Source organism: Cupressus sempervirens, chromosome 4 (genome assembly GCF_028749045.1).
Source record: "Cupressus sempervirens isolate cs-2001-9-10 chromosome 4, ASM2874904v1, whole genome shotgun sequence".
Classification (NCBI taxonomy): Eukaryota; Viridiplantae; Streptophyta; class Pinopsida; order Cupressales; family Cupressaceae; genus Cupressus; species Cupressus sempervirens.
In genome coordinates this window covers 856067976-856087584 of record NC_143121.1, presented here as the reverse complement: position 1 = coordinate 856087584, position 19609 = coordinate 856067976, and the positions used below count along the sequence as shown (strand labels likewise).

General features: G+C 33.6%; 1 protein-coding gene across 1 annotated transcript; it reads right to left on the bottom strand.

Moving 5' to 3' along the window:
- Positions 1-927: 927 nt before the first annotated feature.
- Positions 928-2280, bottom strand: LOC149564088 (xyloglucan endotransglucosylase/hydrolase 2-like). Its single transcript, XM_089827170.1, has 4 exons — positions 2047-2280; positions 1833-1933; positions 1536-1729; positions 928-1438 (listed from the first exon to the last, which is right to left on the bottom strand). Exons 1-4 carry the CDS (start codon positions 2228-2230, stop codon positions 1066-1068), a joined length of 852 nt encoding a protein of 283 aa, XP_089683296.1. The 5' UTR covers positions 2231-2280; the 3' UTR covers positions 928-1065.
- Positions 2281-19609: the final 17329 nt, after the last annotated feature.

Here is a 19609-nt window from a genome sequence, read left to right as displayed (position 1 = left end):
TCTAAGATATGTGTAGGGTACAAGTTCTTTTGGACCGTTGTATAAACATTCAGATAATTTTGGTTTGGTTGGGTATTCCGACAGTGATTGGGCTTGGCTCTATAGATGATAGAAAAAGTTCTTCTAGTTTTGTGTTTAGTCTTGGTTCAGGTGTTGTTTCTTGGTTTTCAAAAAAGCAATTATCAGTGTCTTTATTATCAACTGAAGTAGAATACACTTGTCAAGGAATTTGGTTAAGGAGAATATTGGAAGATTTAAAACAAAAGCAAGAAAAGCGAACTATCATACATTGTGACAACAACTGAACAAAGCACATAGATATTAGTTATCATTTTATTATAAATCTTGTTACTGAGGGACAAGTTGAGTTGAAATTTTGCAGAAGTGTTGATCAAATCGCTGATAAACTTATTAATCCAAAATAAATTTTTGAAGAATTTAGACAAATAATAAGAGTTTCTTCATTAAAGAGGAGATTGGAGGTGTTAATGTTTAATACCTGTACCCCTTTCCATACTATAGTTGTCTTATTTTAGGACAACAGTTGTTGCATTTTAGGTTTTTTATATTTTAAATAAATGCCACCGTAAGACGGTTAACTTATTCTTGACATCTGTAAATCCTTTCTGTAAATAGCTGTTGTAAATAAATATGTATGTCTTCTATTTTGACATATAGATGGAAGACATATATGGTATGTAGATATATGCACATAGAGCTGAGTGAATTTCTAGTGTTCTAGAGCGTAGTTTCTATGTATATCAATGGAAATGTATGATTTTATCTTGTTGTAGCATAGTTTGTCATGCTCTTTTCTTACTGGTTTTGAGTGCTTGGGTTTGTTTGTTTTAGCTGTATTGAAACAAATAACATTTTCATTCCTCCTCATTTCCAAGAAAAACTTTGAACTGTACAAATGAAAACAAATGAAATCGAATCGAGATGTATATTAATCCAATCATTACAACAAAAAATAGCCTCTCGGCCCTAAAAATCGCTACAAAAAATGAAAGAATAAAAGAATTTGATGGAGCTTGTGAAAGTTGATCCTCTGAAGTCGGATGCCTATGCCTGGCGACTGCATTCGGCAGGAAAACCCTGTGGGAACCTCTTACTGTCTGAACAGTAATCGTATATCATGTAATTCTTCCTCGCCCATTCGAGTTTCTGCTGCTCAGTCGATTCCAACGCCTCTGCAGTGTACCATGAATTTGCAGAGCAATCAGAGGAGGCAGAGCATGCCTCTGCTTTGAAGTTTGCATATGACGCCACAAACGGTGCTCTGCTCCAATCGATCTTCACTGCACCGCCTCTGGTGGCCCACTCGTCGGCGTTCCAGAGACTCGAATATATTCTCATCGCCTGATTCTTCGGATATGCAACGCCCAAATCCTCGCTGTTCTTGAACACTCTCACCGGTGTTCCATCCACGGAAAACCTGCACAATGTCGGAAGTGCACCTTATTATCTACAGTAATGATGTTGTTAAAAGCAGGAGGGCCAAGCCAAAGAGGGATTTGACATTATCAACTCACATGATCTGCTTGGGATTCCAGAGGAGGGAGTAGGTGTGGAAGTCTGCGGTGGGGTCAAACCAGAGGTAGAATTGCTGCTCGCGGTTGCCTTTGCCCTGAGAGAACACATTAGTGTGCATTATGTACGGATCCCCCGACAGATTCCCAAGGAACTCGAAGTCTATCTCATCGTGTGTAGTCCCTTGCGATGACAGCTGCGGCAGAACATGAACATTTTATTAGGCCATGCTCAAATTCACACAACAAAATAGTACTACTGCCCACTGGGCCTAAAATCAATTGAAGGGGCAGACTTACATAGTATGCGGTCACAGTGCCGGCAGAGTTACCAGGAACGAGCTTGATTTGCATATCAATTTTGCCAAAGAGATACTCCTTCTTGGATTGGAAGCCTGAACCTGTTTCCATACAAGAGAGGCAGGGGAGGAGATTAGGATCGGTTCCACATACTGCAAAGAACACGCGCACACACACATATATAGAAGCAGTAAGAAAATGAGATAAAAAATACCTGATGACTGATCGAGAGTGAGCTGCAAGTGTTGGCCATTGTCGAGTACCTTCGCTCGATCATTCCCCCATGTGATGTCAAAGTCGCTGTAGAAATCGGCAGAAACAAGGTGGGAGAAAGCGAGTGCAAGGCTTAAGAGGAGGACACAGAGACTGAGGTCCATTTGGAAGTGAAGACAAAGCATGCAAAATGTCTGAATATATTGAAAGAGGTAAAAGATAATGCGAATGTTGTATGGTAGAGGGATATCGATGGGATTTATATAGGCAGGGCCGGGAGAGGAAGGGAAAGTAGGAGGATATTTCCCGTGGAGATATTAAAATGGATGAGTTGGAGGGCGCTTTGTATGTACCAGCGAGGCAAGGTTTTGGGTTTTGTTGCAGCACGCGGAGTTCCAGCTGGCTTAGCTGTGGCCATTATTATGAAACAGTTGTTTGGAGGCCATCTCAAGTGCAGCGTCTTCGAAAGCTGGATGTGACGTTTCATGGTCTACTAACCGGTCAAATGCCGAGTAGAGCTATGGTCCCTCCCACTTTATATAAGAAAACATGAGCATGAAGCACTTTGTAATTCTTTATTTAGAAGAAAGGAAATTTTCAAACAATAATGTTGTATGAAGCACATTTAATTGAAATGTTTATGTACTCATACAAATATAATAGAAATATAATAAAAACCTTGAAACTATCATAGACAAGGTTAAAAATATGCAATCACATATAAGTAGTACATGAAATAAAATATTCCACACCATTCTTCGATAATTTTGATAGAGAATTCTTTATTATTGTATGATGTATTTTTAGAAGCATAACCACAAGAATTCTAAATTTCCTATTCTGAAGCTAATTAGAGCATCTAAGAAATTATTACTAACCCACGATTAGAATATGATGCCACTATAAACAAAAAAAAGTTCTTGATAAAAAGCCAGGGAAAGATCTAAAGGTTTGTTGAAATTAACATAGTGGATATAAACTCAAACGAAAAGAACATAAAAGACCAAAAAAAAAGGGTCATTCTTTCATTACAAATCTTAGGTCTATCTTGTAATAGCTTTCCAATACCATCATTTGAATTTTCAAGATCGAGTGGCACACCAACTCCCTCAAAGAAAAATCCCTATCAAATGCAATGTCTTAATTGGGATCTCTTCTTAGAGGACTCCTAGCATAGAATATTTTAATAAAAGTCCAATTCTTTGGTACTACATAGAAGATTGTAAAGGAGGAGAAAAAAATAATATTACATGGTAAAAGAATTATTCCATTTCATAAAACAACCAACATATATTGTTATGATTTAAGTTTTGATTCAAGATTTTACCTATTAGTCGATGAGTGATTGCATATTGATATCTTCACGTTGCATAGTACAATCAAAATATAAAACACAATAGATACATCATATAGATGCTAAACAGTTAATCTTATCATATTTCCACAATCCACTGGAAATGTAAATTCTTGTTAATCCATTAAAAATGTAAATTCTTGTTTATGAATTTGATTATGCATTTTTTTTTACTAGATCAAATTCTTTAAATTCATGATGTAAATTATTTCTTCAATTGTTGTTTATGAATTTGACTATGCATTTTTTAATTACATCAAATTATTCAAATTGATGTCTCCAAATAATGAAAAAAGAAATCCACAGTGTCAAGGGTACAAAATACATCTGGAAAGTGCAAGATGTACAAGGTAATATAATATGAAAATGTTCAAATGTTATCGTGTAGTGACAAAGAAAAGGATACAACCAAACCAAATTAGATCTGGAAGATCTATGAGACATATAGGCCCCGTTTGGTTGCTGGAATATGAGTGGAATAGGAAAACGAAATTAGAATATGTTTTATATTCGTTGTTTGGTAAGCTCAATCGGAATTGGGAATAGGAAGACATATTCCAATTTTGCCCCTAAAATAAGCATATGTCTATGCCAAAAAATATCTGTTATTGGAATAGGCCATTTCCATTCCCATTCCGATTTTCCATTAAAAAATATTTTAAAAAAAAATTTCAATTTTTTTTTAAAAAATTTATTTTATTAAATTTTATTTTATTTTTTGAATTTTTTTATTTTCAAATTTTTTTTTTTTTTGAATTTTTTTTTTTACTTTTACTTTTTGAATTTTTTTTTTAAAAAAAATTTAATAACATTTTTAAAAATTATATCTATTTGTTTAAAAAAATGAAAATGAAAATGAATTAACTAAAAAAATAATAAATTAAAAAAAAAAATTAAGAAAAATGTTTTTAAAAATACAAAACTTAACCTTATTCCTATTTTATTTTTGTACAACCAAACAATAGATTAACATATTCCCAGTCGAATTCCATGTGCACCAAACATGATTGGAATTGCCTATTTCTATTCCCATTTCTCATTTCCATTCCCATTCCATTTTTCTATTCTAATTTTCTATTCCTATGCCAACAACCAAACGGAGCCATATTGAATAGAAAACGTGAATTCAAGTATGAAGATAGGATAAACAAAAAATAACAATAAAATCATAGGTGAACAAGATTGATGTTTCCATTGTGACCTTGTAGGATAATGCCCACATTGACGGCTACCAACAGTGAGCATGGTTTAGGGTTTGGACCATGTCCACATTGATGGCCACCAACAGTGAGTATTTCAAAGTTAGAATTAGAACAAGTACTTGCCAATTTTATGATTATGCATACATGAATTACGTATAATCATAGGAAAACTATAATATTTAAAATGTATATATAAAAGGGAGTTTTATCTTATATGTGATTTTTTGAAATTGAAATATATGAGTGTATGTATGTTAGAGGAGATAAAACAATAGAAAGATAAAGTCCAAAATATAATAAATAAGATAGCAAAGAGTATTTAATTATATATGTTTAACAATTGACTTAGTATATTCATCTCTACCATAGCCAAACTATTCAAGTACTTATATGGCTTCTAAGAATTTATTTATCTATGCGCCATAGTAAATATTGATTTCAAGTACCCTCCTAGTACGCTTGTTATTACTGTCTTCTTGGTCTGGTCATCAATTTTAATTATGTATGTAAATCTATATTTTCAAGGGTATTTGTATAGATTGAAAGATTTGTTAGTAATTTTACAATTTGTTAATCACCTACAGACAAAAAGAGCTTAGGTTATAAGTTCTTTGCATAGTTCCCAAAAAAAGGTGTATTTCCAAATAAAAGACATCTAAAAACATAAGTCTCTGCCATAGATGGTGAGGACTTATAATTCTTACTTCCTAGTAGAATGAAGAGCATCACACTAAGCCATTCGGTAACCTATCAAAAAGTAGTTGAGAAACAAATTATAGTATACAACATTTGTTCAACATAAAATGTCATTTGCAATATTATTTATAACTAAATAGATAGCAAGTGTGGTTTTATTTTGAGATGTACTGTATGGGTTCCCATTTCGAGATCAATTTTATCGCGTGACCTTCTAATGATGACAAGAGTGTTTCTCAAACTGTGTTTGAAGAATAACATGAACCAAAATATTCTACTTCTTAATCAAGGATTGAGCATTTAATTGGAACTCATTCTTGGAGATAGGAGGAACAAAACAAATTTATGCATTTACTTTGAAAAGACATGGATGTAATGAGACAAGACCTAGCCAAGAAAGCTTTTTTAAAAAAAATTATTCTTTTGTGAAATGTCAACAAAGAATTTGATGAACAGACAAAGTACAAAGGCTCTAAAAGATGTTACGAATGAATCTGCAAAACAAATACCAAAAATGACCAAAAGAAGCTTCAAATTTATGTAACATAAATGCAAACAAGAAATGGTGCAAATAGATAAAATTAGAAACCTACAAGATATGGCTTCAAATTATTTAGCGTAATGCCTTAATGTTTGGAAGCCACAACTTGACTTGAACCAAAACCAATATCAAATCAAAATTATTGTGCATCATAGTTAATGAAGGATATGGTTTAGGACAGCTGCCTAATACAACAAAATGTTGACCAAATTGCCTTTCAATAGACCCAAATAAATCAATGACCCCTCTTAGGAGACCATTACAAGAAATTCATGTTTCACGAGTACTAATGAGTACTAGAAGAAGAAAGCACATTTACACACCATAAACTCCTATCGTTACACCATTTCTAGAATAGACATAGATGTTAAATAAACTATACTTTTAAAAATTATTTCCAAAAACCTACCTCTGACATGGATCATGGAGTGAGATAACAAATCTTTGAAGCTTAATTCTCTATTACTCTGTGCTCCAAGCAACAACAAGATGTCATGCATAGAAAATTTAAATTGTTTCAAACCATAACCAATGTTGCTACTATGTAGGAAGTTGCTCATTTTCAGAGTTTGGTGGAAAACAATTTATGCTAAGAGATACTGAAATCACTACAAAACCCTAAATTAACATTTTATTCTATGTTTGAGCAACAATTACTTTTTAACATTTTATTTTATGTTTGAACAACGATTATTTTTTATGTGTTATGCCAAACTCTATCTAGAAATGCCCTTTCTTAGTTGAACATTTGTTAACCTACTTATGTGTGTGATATCTTTACCAGAACTTCTCCAAGTGGCTTGTTGCGCATGATATGCAGCACTGGCAGTGCTCACCATTACATTGGATTTTCATTCATCTTTGTCCTTCCAATCTAAAAGGATGTTGGAATATTGTTGTGTTAAATTCCTTTTAGGAAGTAATAGATAGACACAAATAAAGAATTAACAAGTTATTAAATATCATGTTAATTTTATGCATACAAAGAATGTGCATAATTCAAATGTAATAAATGGATTGCTACAATGTGAATTGAATGATGTCAACTAGCACAAGTAAAATGATAAAGATTAAATTGTTGGAAATATGATTGAAAAAGAGTACTATCAAAGAAGGAAGATTGTTGATAGAGAATGTTTTCAATAATTATTTTTTCACTAATGCCAAGCCTGCTATTTGCTGGAATGACAATTGCTTATAAGATCCAAGTAATATCACTTAGTTGATTGATGAAGAGGATTTAATCAACAAGATGTAACAAAAGTACCTAATGGAAAGGTTGAGTTATGGTTTTGTAATGAAGTGCAAGGATCAGTTAAGACAATGGTAAAATGATTTATTGATAGTATACTTGAAGATACAGATATTGGCCATACTTAGAAACACTGGAAGAATAAGTTGTAACAAAGTTGTCTGCAAAGCTTAACTAAGTTCATTAGTGCTAGTGTCGAGCAAGCTAGTTCGAGCCAAGCTAATTTTCACTTAGGGCCAAGTAAATGAAAAATCTAGTGTGTGTTGAGTGATACAAAAGGAGCCAAGCGTGTTTAGGTGTCAAGCAAACTTCAAGTGTCGAGCATTAGAAAAACTTAGTGGATGTCGAGTGAATCCACAGTAGATGTCGAGCATTAGTAAAATGTAGTTGGTGCCAAGTAACACAGTATGTGCCGAGCACCAAAATTTTAATAGTGTTGAGCAACTACATTATTTGCAAAGTCAAAGATTCGCCAAATCTAAGCCGACAAGGTTGTTACCTTGAATTTTGTGAACCAAATGAAGGATAAGGATGATGAGCTGGAGGCACAAAATTTTAGATAAACCATTTTCAAGTGAATTCTAGAGAATTCTTCATGATGTTTCTAGAAGGAACAAGATATGGGTTAGATTCAATGAATCCTACCTAATCCATTCGAACTGAAATTAAAGGAGGAAAGAATTGAGTGGGAAAAGCAATTTCAGACTTCTATTTAAGGAGTCACAGGCTAAGAAGCTAGAGTTGTTGGTGTGCCAAATTGCAAAGTGGTTGAAGGGTGTCAAGGAGAAGACATCAAGGTGAAGAAAGAATAGAGCATAGAGACTCTGCTTTGATAAGTGGTCATTGTATGCCTAAAATGTGGGCACACTTCTACGAGTCATTATATTCAAGATTGCTCAAAAATGAGGTCTCAAATGGCGGCTCATAGCTCTCTATTCATGGAGTGCAAGGATTTGTAATGGAGGCCCTTAGTTTGACCTAGTTTATGCCCATGTAAGTAAATCATGAAACAAGAGATTCAAGGATCCAATATGCATGCAAATGGAGAGGAAAACTAATCTAAATGATAACAATGCAAGAAGGGAAATGTAATAACAATGTAATACGAAAATAAATATGGATCTAAGTTAATATTCAAATGCAAGGATGAAAACTCATGATGGAAGCCATGCATGCAAGAGAGAATAAGACAAGAAGATAGAAGTTCTCCACAAAAAGCTTTAGTATTCAAACTCTTTCAAAAATTGCTCTCCAAATCTGCAGCATAACAATAGCATAATAATGGAACTTCCAAATGAGGAGAGGGCTCTCTCTTATAAAGGAAAATATGGAGGTGAGAGGCTTCTCACAACCAATATGGGATAATGGAGTTTGATTCATATGAGACAAAATTCCACCAATGAGAAAAGAGGAGTGTTGGAGAAGAAAGTGGAAAGAGGAAAAAGATAACTCCCACATTAAGTGTAGAGTAAACAAAAAATGTTGATTTATTTTATTTTATTTTTAATTTCCTTTTTCATATGGGAGAAAAGAGGTGGAAAATTAAATGGAATCCCACTTAGAAAATAAAAAAAGATTTATTTAATTTTTTATTTGTTTTATTTCTTTTTTCATTAAAAAGAGATATTTAAGTGGGATTTTTATTTAATTAAAAGGGAGAAAGTTCTTTTAATTACATAGGAAATATTTAATTAAATTAAAAGAGGGGTTTTTCTCTTAATTAATTAAATATGGATGAATTATTTAATTAAAAGAGAGGTTTTCTTTTAATTAAATGGGGACTTATTTTATTTAATTAAAAGGGAGATTTTATTTTAATTAAATAAGACTTAGGATAAAATGATCAACCTTAAAAATTAAAAATTAAAATTGAATTTGATCAAGGAAATTGATTTAAATTGATTTAATAAAATATTACAAACCATTGATTCAAAAAATTTGATAAATTGAATAATGGGGGCCCATAGTCTAGGTGACCATTTTAGTATGCATACATTTGCCCCTCTTTGACTAATGTGTGATCAATTTGGGAACACATGTAGTCAAAGAAAGAAATTGAAGTGTGAGGTCAATTTGGGATCGCAAAACAACCCAGATGTGTGGTCGATTTGAGAACACATCAAGACAAAGAATGCAAATAAATTCTGACTTAAACAAGTTGAGGATAAAATTGATAAAAATGAATCAAGGATTGAAGTTGATAAGTACTGCCCCCTCATGATCAAAATCGAAATGATATAGAGGAGAAACAACAAATTGATAAATTTGATCAAATCGAACAAAAGATAAAGTTCTTGATTTAAGAGGAAAGATATAAGAATCCTAGAACCAAGGTAGATCATCAAGCGCGAAATATTATGCCCCAATGGTGATTTAGAGGAAAAGAAGTGAGGAAAAAGAAAATGGAGGATAGAAGTTTGGAAGATATGGAAAGAAATAGAAAGAAGAAAAGAAAATGCCCCAAAGTCAATCAACTGTTTAAGATAGAAATTTTGATTGAGATCACGAAAGAAGATAAAGAAATGAAGATCAAAACATGATCATAGTTGATTAAAAGTCCACAATAAATATGAAGGGAAAACCCTCTCAAACTCATAATGTAGCCTAAAAATGAAAACTAACATGAAGTCTAATAATGCAAGCTACATGAAAATGCAAAGGTGTACTTGCAAAAGAGCAACTGTAATATAGGATTTTGTGTTCATCATTCAGTGGAGAATGTAAAAGAACTTATTTTCATCATTGGGCCATTATTATCGGACATCAAAAAATCACACAATCATCACTAGTTACAAGCGCAACTATGAAGATATGAATGTGATTTATATCATATTGGAATGTGGAAAGATTCTAACATAAGCATCAAAGACATAAAGGTGGAGATGATTTTGATGTTAGCTTACCCAATTTAATGTAGCAAAACCATGCTCACATCAAGGCATAGATGCCAGGATGACCATAAGAATGATTGTGCAAAAATAGTCAAGGATGATGCCTCAAATCTCCTAAGTGTTTCAAGGGGACAACAAGAGACACTCTAGAGTTCAAGACCACACCCACAAGAGGAAAAAAAATAAAAACATGCCCCATGCCCCAAGTCCTTTGGCTATACATCTCGGAGAGACTTATCAGACAAGGACACTGAACAAAAATCAATAATAGTCAACACACAAAGAAAAGATCATGACATAAGTCAAACATTAAGTGTTGCATTTAAAATTTAAGTGTGTTAACTGATACTGGGTTCTAAGGATAAGGATCAAATGCTTGCAAGAAGGGGAGATCACATGACAAAATTGGGTAAGACCAAACTGATAAGTGTTGAAAACACGTGATGTCAATGGTTGTATTGAAAAATACAATCGGGGTAGTGTTGAAAAACACCATTTGCAAGGTGTCCTAAAGACTAATGCAACCAAGAGACCAAAGCAAACACAGTTATGCCCCCTAGACAAAGACCAATTCCAAACCAAGGCATGATGGAGAAAGGCTAAGTGTCGAGGACACGTGCTAAGAAACAAGGGTGCAAAGGCCTCAAGTAGCACTCGTTTCCAAGTTTTCACCACTTGGATTTTTTTATTTTTATGTTTTTTTCAAGGTTTTTTATAATTTTTTTGTATTTTTGCTACCAAGGCACTGTTTCCAGGTTTTCACCAAGGCATTTTTTCTATTTTTTTTAAATTTTTGTTTTTTTTTGTATTTTTGGATATTTAATTTTTTTGGAGATACATCAAAGCACCTATTGCTAGGTTGTCACTAAGATGATCATTTTTTCAGGACATTTTTCAATTTTTAGAATTTTCAAAATATATCATTTTTTTGAATAATTTTTTTTAGGATCAATAAATATGTACAAAGATGCCCCCAGACAAAATGGGCATCGAACTCTCAAGCAAGATCACATTGTGCAGTCCCAATGTCTAACAAGGTAGAGGACATGATGGAGCAACAAGTTGGTGAATATGATGGATAAGCAAGGAGTGTATGAAGCAAATGAAAGTGATCTTCAAGGACTGACTCCTCAAGAGTATCCAAGCTAGGGAAAGATTGTCATGTAAAGCACATTTGGACAAGAAATGAAAGGCTAGCATAGGATAATTCTTGAAAGCATAATGTAAAAGTGGGAAAGATGCAATCTAAAGGAGTAGACATGTCAAGAGGCTTCATAGCATCATATTTTACTCTTTTTATTAGATCAAGACCAAAGGGGTAAATAGGAAAAGGATAGTGAAAGACTAGAATGAATGGAGGAAAATAGATATGAAGGCTAAACATGAAATGAATAAAAAAAAGATCATCATAAGATATCTCACAAGGTAGCCAAATTTTTGTGTATAGGTCAACTTTGTCAAGATCAAAGAGAGAAGACAGAATGAATGAGAGATGTAGAAGAACTACGCATGATGCCTAATTGTCAAGTTTTCATTATGGTACTTATCCAAGGCACCACAAGGGAGTGGTTTTCACCATAGGATGAATTTATTTCTCTTTACTTTTGCTACCAAGGTGCCTGATTACTAGGTTTTCACCAAGGCACATTTTTAAAATTTTCTCTTTTTTTTTTTCAATTTTTTTTTTTTTGGAAAAAGCCAAGCTTTTTAGATAATTTTCCTTTAAATTTTAAATCATGACATGCAAAGGAGTTGAAATAATATGCTTAAAGATGCTGATAGGGAAAGGAAGATGGAAGACAAAAATGGAGGATATGGCTTTATGCAAAGCGAGTGAGATTGAAAAATGGAAATGAAGGCAAGATCAACATCAAAACACACCTTGAAGAGTGGCAATAGGATGGAGAAAACATGAATGAAGGAATACGTGAAGGAACATGGTGAGTGGGTAGAAGAGGTTGCAGTTTAGGTGCATGGAATGGAAGAATGCTTTTGGAAGAAGATGAAGTGGAATTCTTTGCAAGTTTGAATGTCAACTTCAATTGTTGTTCAAAATTAGAATCTCTCAAGAGGGACTTTGGAATCCATATAGCTATAGGCCTCTTTTTAATTCTTTTTGATGATTTAGAGATAATATCTTTAATGATGGATTTTAGAACCCATACTTGTCTTACAATTTTTTTCTTAAATATCTCTTTTGACTTTATGTCCCCATGTCGATTAGAGGAGACATGGTGGTATTCTTTTTTATATGGATTCTTGAATTTCTTCTTTTTCTTGTATTTAACATTCAAGTTACTTCCAAAAGACTTGGGACTTGTCAAAGAAAATGGATGATATGACTGGTTTAGGTAAGTGGGTGTATGACAAGTATTCAAGGATATGCATCTACGTTGATCTTGAGGAAAGATAAGAGAGCGAGGGACGTAAGGACCCAAGATGGATGAAGAATTAGGAGAGTTTGGAGAGGAAAGTGAAGGGACATAAGGACCCAAGATGGAAGGAATATGTGAAGCACTTAGTATTGGTGGGGGAGGTCCAAGGATGGATGTGGAAGATGCAAAAGGGTAATCAATAAGTTCATCAACATCTTTATGACAATCAAGGACATCAGCATCTTTAGAGTGATCATTAGAATTTTTTATAGGAACATGAACATCTTTAATAGGAGCAACTTCTTTGATAGGAGTACTTGAAGCTTGAAAAGACTTAGGAAGAGTAGAAAGTGGAAGGGAATATGGAGTGGTAGAATAAGAATATGGAAGACTTTGATCTTGACAAGGATCTTTGGATAGCATAAGTGTAAAGTTTTTCTCTTGATTTTCAATAAGCTCAATACTAGAAGCATCAACACTATTTTGAATAACCTTAATGGAAGTATCATCTTTGGAAGGTGCAACTGTATTAAGGTCATTTTGATTGTCAATAAGCTCAACAATGTAAGTAGTAGCTTGATCTTTCTTAGGAGAAGTCTTAAGACATGGTGGAATGAATGAGGAAGGGCACAAAGGATCAAAAGAACCATGAAATGGACCAAAGACATCATGAAAATAATTGGATGACATGGAGGGTTTTTGATCTTGATCTTTCTTTATATTCTCTTCTTTATCATTTTTAGATTCCTTTTGACATGAAGCCACTCCTAAGGAGAAAGAAGCATGTTGGAGTTGTATGGAAGACTTTGGAATAGATGATGAAGCACTAGCTAAAGTAGGCATTATAGCGCATGAAGGTTTGGGCTCTTTAGGTTTAGAATTATCAAAATTATTTGCAGCCAAGTGAAGGCTAGCTTGAGTTTCTTTAAGAGGTAGCCTTTGAGGATAACTATAAGGAACCACATGAAAAGCATTAGGATCTTTGTTGGATGAAGGATTGGTAGAAGATTTGAGAGACTTAGATTCTTTAGGGGATGTATGGATAGTGGAGGAAGTAGAAGATGGAAGGGGAGAATCAGAAGACAAAGGTTGAACATTAACATGATCTTGCTCAAGAGTGTAATCTTTATTTTCAACATGAGGGTTTTGAGAAGAGAAACTCTTATGGCATTGATGTTTTATTTCAGCAGAAAAAAAAGCTTTCTTTTCCTCAAAAAATGCAGATTTATCATTTAGGTATTATTCACAAAATTTATCAATGTTGTTTTCAAGATTCAAGTCATATGGATTACCATCAATATCTATTAGTGACTCATCCCCTTTAAGCACAAGCATGGGACTAGGAGGACTTTTAGGACATGTAGGAATATAATAGTCATCATCATCATATCATTGTCACTATAGGCATTATAGATAGGCATATCACAAGACATTTCATGTTGTTCATTATGGTATGTGATGCAGGAGCATCCAGAGGTATAAGGGCAATCCAGTGTCAACCAAAAAAATGTACTTAGACTTAGTTTCTGTTTCATGTGTTTTCATTTTTGGATACCCATTTGGGTCAAATAAAGGTTCTAGCTCTCACAGTTCCACTATCAGTGCTCTAGGATAGAGTATTTGAACACCTTGGGATACGTGTAAATGTCAAAAAAATAGGAGTATGTAGTTGAGCCATCATTTTGGTGAACAAGAAGGTGTAAATTGGCCATATGAATGTAATTGTAATTTAGAGCATTCCAAAAAATGAATTAGGTCAAAAGGCCCCATGGTTTGAAAGTTATCGCAATTTTTTGATTTTTGGAGACATCCTACGAATGCTTCAAAGTTAGGTTAGGGGCATTAAATGATCTCAAAAAGGGATGAAAAATGGGGGATGAGAAAAGCTGGTCCATAGGGATATAGAGGGCTTTGAGAGCTTTTCGAAAATGTAAACGGTTTGTCAATCGGAGCTACGGTTCAAAAGTTATGCCTCCCGAAAGTTCGGTTACTGTTTCTGGATTCTTCTAATTTTGCGCTGACTTCTAATGGAACTTCTAGAGCCTTCTATTTGGTTAGTGGATGCCTACTAGCACTTTCTAGAATGTATTCCTAATCCTTAACCCTCTAGGGTCTATTTAAGAACATTTCTGGCATTGTAAAAGGTAGTTCAGAGTGGAGTTTGAGAGAAGGTACTGGGAGAAGAATTTATCTCTAGATTTATGCTATTGTAAGCCCATAGGGCATGTTTTGGAGTCTGTTTCTCTACACTAAGTGTACTAGCATATTTTAACAGTTAATAAAATTTTCCCTTTCCTGTTGTGTCCATTCTGTGCTTGGGTTGTGTCCCCATCAGTATGTCTTAATAAGAGGAATAAGACTCTTGGTAGAAGTAGAAGAAGAATGATATTGTGAAGAAGAGGTAGGTGAAGACCTACATGAATGATATTTAGAAGAATCATGATAAGATTTGGAATATGAAGAACATGAATGATATTTAGAAGAATTATGATAAGACTTGGAAGATGAGGAATGTAAATGATATCTAGAAGAACCAAAGTAAGACTTCAAAGATGAAGAATGCTTGGAAGAAGGATATTGTAAGGTGATCTTGCGTATGATCCTAGCAAAGATGTCTAATTTATCTATTTTTTAAATCATTTGTATTGCAATGTTAGCATCCATGTATCTATTGGAGTGAAAACAATTTTCAAATTCAGCAAGAAGGTCAAGATCATCTTCTCTCAAGTGAGGGTCCATAGCAAGACAGTCAAGATTCATGGTTCTAGAAGAGGAAGAATCAAGCATGGAAGAAGAGAAAAGATGAATAGAAGAGGGTAGACTATATGATACTAGGAGGAAAAGAATCAAGAAGACATGAAGAAGAGGAAGAATGGAAATGGAAGATTAGAAAGACATGGAAGATGAAGAAGAAAGAAGACCAAGAGTCATTTTGGGAATTTTGATACCATTTGAGTTCATTTGAATGTTGAGAAACATATAATAGCACTTGTAACCAACATGAAATAAAAGGTACTAGTTGATAGGATAACCCTAAAAAATGTTGGTACCAAACTAGGATAGTAAAAGCACTCACTTGTCCAAAAGAGATGTGATAAGATAGAATTTTGCAATAGGCGTAAACTAACACTACCACAGAGGTGTCCAAAACTTTGGGTGAATACCCTAGCACATATGGACTAGGAGGATGATTTACTCAAATTATAATTAATTAAAATTGAATTTTGATGAAAGTGGATGGACAAGATATTACTAAGACTCTCCAAGCATAATATCAAAGAATCTAAGGTATATCTTTCTCAACAAGGACGGTCTCTAACTCACCAACTACAAACAAGGTCTCTTGTGAAATCAATGATTACTAATTCAAGAGGTCAAAGCACAATAACCCAAGGTGCAAACAAGCTTCTAACAATGGGGTAAGTAGCTTAATTTGAACTGGATTAGCCTAGGCAGATTGAAAATAATAAGACAACAAAGCAGTTTGATCGTAAAGTCTTGACTCAGGAACTCATATTTTGTTCATTTTAAATGTCCAACTAGGTGTATCAATAGATTTTTAATCATGAACCTGGCACACAAGATAGCAATTAGGAATTTCAAAAAAATGTCTTCAAACAATGAGCAAGAGACAAAGCAACCTTGCACATGAACAAGAATAGTGTCATAGTATCAATCTAATCCCTAGAACCACTACTGTGTATGTTCTCAAAATGTTTTCCAATCATGTGCATAGTCTTAGAAAAGAAAATTTGACAGCACTATGGTTCTTAGTAATGTTCAACTTTGTAGCTTTTGGAATCTAGAGTCGGCAAAATTCAATCCTGGTGCACCAAGGTTTTGACATATTTTGAGAATTTAAATCAATCGGAGATATTGAGGAGATTTGACAGCCCAACAAAAGACTACACCCATGAGGATTTTCCCCACAAGGACATTTATATACCGATTGTTACTACCACATCAAAAATGACTATTATTGCTTCATGTACCATCCACGTGGTTGACCCAATAAAGGGAATGTCCACTATGGTTTAACCCTCTCTAATCAAGGAAGACTCACAAAGTTGTACCACATGGGGACTTGGTTTGGATTCAAGGGTTCTAAGTTTCTGATGTGCCCAAAAGGGAACAGAGCATACTCCTCTAGCCTCTTCACCTTACCCAAACATAGAAAACAAGATTCTTTGACACGCTAATTTAAAATCACCTCACCAACTATTTGGAAAATCCAACAACAAACACCACCAATCTTAAAAGAAAAAAGACTAATGGATGTTGAGGACAAATCCAAGCAAAATAGCGAGACAATAACAAATATCCTTCCTTACCTACAAGGGGATCCTTCGTCAAGAGGAGCTTCGCATGTAAAGGAAGCGAATGAAGCTCAATCTCTTAAGATCTCCCAAATAGTGTTCATAGGGCCTAATTACAATGTGAAACATAGATGCATAAAAGAAAATCTATATCCAATTTTAGAGCACCAAATGAAATGTGAATCTATGAAAGCATGTAAAAACAATCAAGCCAAACACATGAGATGTTCATTTTAGTTCAAAATCCACATGTTATAGAGATCAAACAAAATACTTGGTAATTCTTGCAACGTGTCTTTTCTCTATTCTACCTTTCGTTTACACTTGAACGCTTGCTCGCAATGAACAAAGCAACAAGCAAACACAAGATATGCAATATATATATATATGCAAAATTAGGGTTAGATCTAAAATAATAATTTTTAAAAGTGGTAATAATCAAAAAATAACCTAAATGAAAGCTCACATCATGAATTGATCAATTATAAAAATTAAATGCAAACTATTCATTAAATGCCATTTTTTATTGATTTTTTTAACCTAGTCATAAAGATTGGACCTATATGATATGAATTCAAATTCAAAATCCTAAATACATAAAATAAACCCCTATCAAAAATTAGAGAGATTTCTAAAAATGTTATAATTTTGAAAAGATCTTTTAATTTGTGCCCTAGGGAGCCATTTTGTCAAAACAGACCAGTTTTTGCAAATTGAATTATTGATCCCTAATATGATCTCTAAAATAAAACCACAAAGAAAAAACTCTATTTAGAATTTAGAGACCTTTCCAAAAATGAAAATTTTTCCAAAAAATATGCTGATTTTCTCCCAAAAATGATTTTTCATGAAAAATTAAGGAAAAATCATTAAAAATTGAAAATCTTTCAAAAAGATCTAAAATTTGAGTCAAAGCTTCCTTGATATGTCACTACCTTTTGAAAAAAAATTTAGATCAAAATACTTAGCAATTTGGAAGATATGATCAAATCTTTCAGATTCAAGATTTTTTTTGTCTCCAACAAATTCGTACAAGGGGATTAGATCTAAAAATATCCAAAACCAACAAGTAAAGGTGGGTTGCCCCACAGTGGATGCCAAAAATATATGCCTAAAATGTGGGCACACTTCTCCGAGTCATTATATTCAAGATTGCTCAAAAATGAGGTCTCGAATGGCGGCTCATAGGTCTCTATTCATGAAGTGCAAGGGTTTGTAATGGAGGCCCTCAGTTTGACCTAGTTTATGCCCATGCAAGTACACCATGAAACAAGAGATTCAAGGATCCAATATGCATGCAAATGGAGATGAAAACTAATCTAAATGATAATAATGCAAGAAGGGAAATGTAATAACAATGCAATACGAAAACAAATATGGATCTAAGTTAATATGCAAATGCAAGGATGAAAACTCATGATGGAAGCCATGCATGCAAGAGAGAATAAGACAAGAAGATAGAAGTTCTAGACAAAATGCTTTAGTATTCAAACTCCTTCAAAAATCACTCTCCAAACCTGTAGCATAACAATAACATAATAATGGATTTTCAAAATGAGGAGAGGACTCTCCCTTATAAAAGAAAATATGGAGGTGAAAGGCTTCTCACAACCAATATGGGATAATAGAGTTTGATTCATATAAGACAAAATTCCACCAATGAGAAAAGAGGAGTGTTGGAGAAGAAAGTGGAAAGAGGAAAAAGATAACTCCCACATTAAGTGTAGAGTAAACAAAAAAAATAGATTTATTTAAATTTTTTTATTTCCTTTTTCATGTGGGAGAAAAGAGAAAAATTAAATGGAATCCCACTTAGAAAATTAAAAGAGGAGGAAAGTTAAAAGGGAGCAAGTTCTTTTAATGAAATAGGAAATATTTAATTAAATTAAAAGAGGGGTTTTTCTCTTCATTAATTAAATATGGATGAATTATTTAATTAAAAGAGAGGTTTTCTTATAATTAAATGGGGATTTATTTTATTTTATTAAAAAGGAGATTTTCTTTTAATTAAATAAGACTTAGGATAAAATGATCAACGTTAAAAATAAAAAATAAAAATCGAATTTGATCAAGGAAATTGATTTAAATTGATTTAATAAAATATTACAAACCATTGATTTAAGAAATTTGATAAATTGAATAATGGGGCCCATAGTCTAGGCGACCATTTTAGGGTGCATACCGTCATAAAAGAGATTGCACTGGTACATAGAGCATGGAGACTCAAGGAGACAAATTGAAAGGAGAACAAACTATCAAAGCTATAGAGACTGAAAGCCAAGCAATGTTATGAGCTGAAAAGGTGATCTAAAATCTGTAAATTAAGTTGTAAGTTGTATCAGGTCAAAAGCCCTTGTTGTTACTCTCTAACAATTGTGTCAACTAAGGTAAAATCCTATGGACTTAGGTTGGTTTAATAGCCATTTGTAAATCTTTTAACAGGGTGGCATTCCAAGTGAATGTTCTAAAGTCCTCTAACCAGGCCCACTTCTAACAGGGTGGTTAAATCCTTTAACCAGGTCACATTTAATAGTGTTGTAGCCTTTAACAGGGCATGCCTTTCACAGGACATCACTTCAGAAGAGTGAGAATTGAGTAGCATGTTACTGGTTGCTTTTTCCAAATTGGGTTTCCACATAAATGACTATGTTATGTGTTGATTCTTCATGTGTTATGCTTGCATGTTGATTTATAGTAACTTGCTAAGTAGGAAAAGTTTAAGCTTGGATGAATGAATAGTTTAATGGGTTCACTTTACTTGATAAAAAGTTTTATTAGGACATTTGGACCTTGAATAACTTATTCACCCCCCCCACTCTCAATTATTCTAAAGTATTTCTAACAATTGGTATTAGAGCCATCTGCTGATTTAGTTTAAAGGTACCGGAAGCAGGAAGATCAAGATATCCAAGAGAGAAGTTCCCAAGCTCAACAAAG

Excerpts from the sequence above, each read along its gene's own strand:
- LOC149564088 (XM_089827170.1), bottom strand. The coding sequence starts at position 2,230 with ATGCTTTGTCTTCACTTCCAAATGGACCTCAGTCTCTGTGTCCTCCTC. Across the intron at positions 1,934-2,046 it reads CACTCTCGATCAGTCATCAG|GTTCAGGCTTCCAATCCAAG; the intron begins GTATTTTTTATC and ends GTATGGAAACAG. Across the intron at positions 1,730-1,832 it reads GCACTGTGACCGCATACTAT|CTGTCATCGCAAGGGACTAC; the intron begins GTAAGTCTGCCC and ends GTTCTGCCGCAG.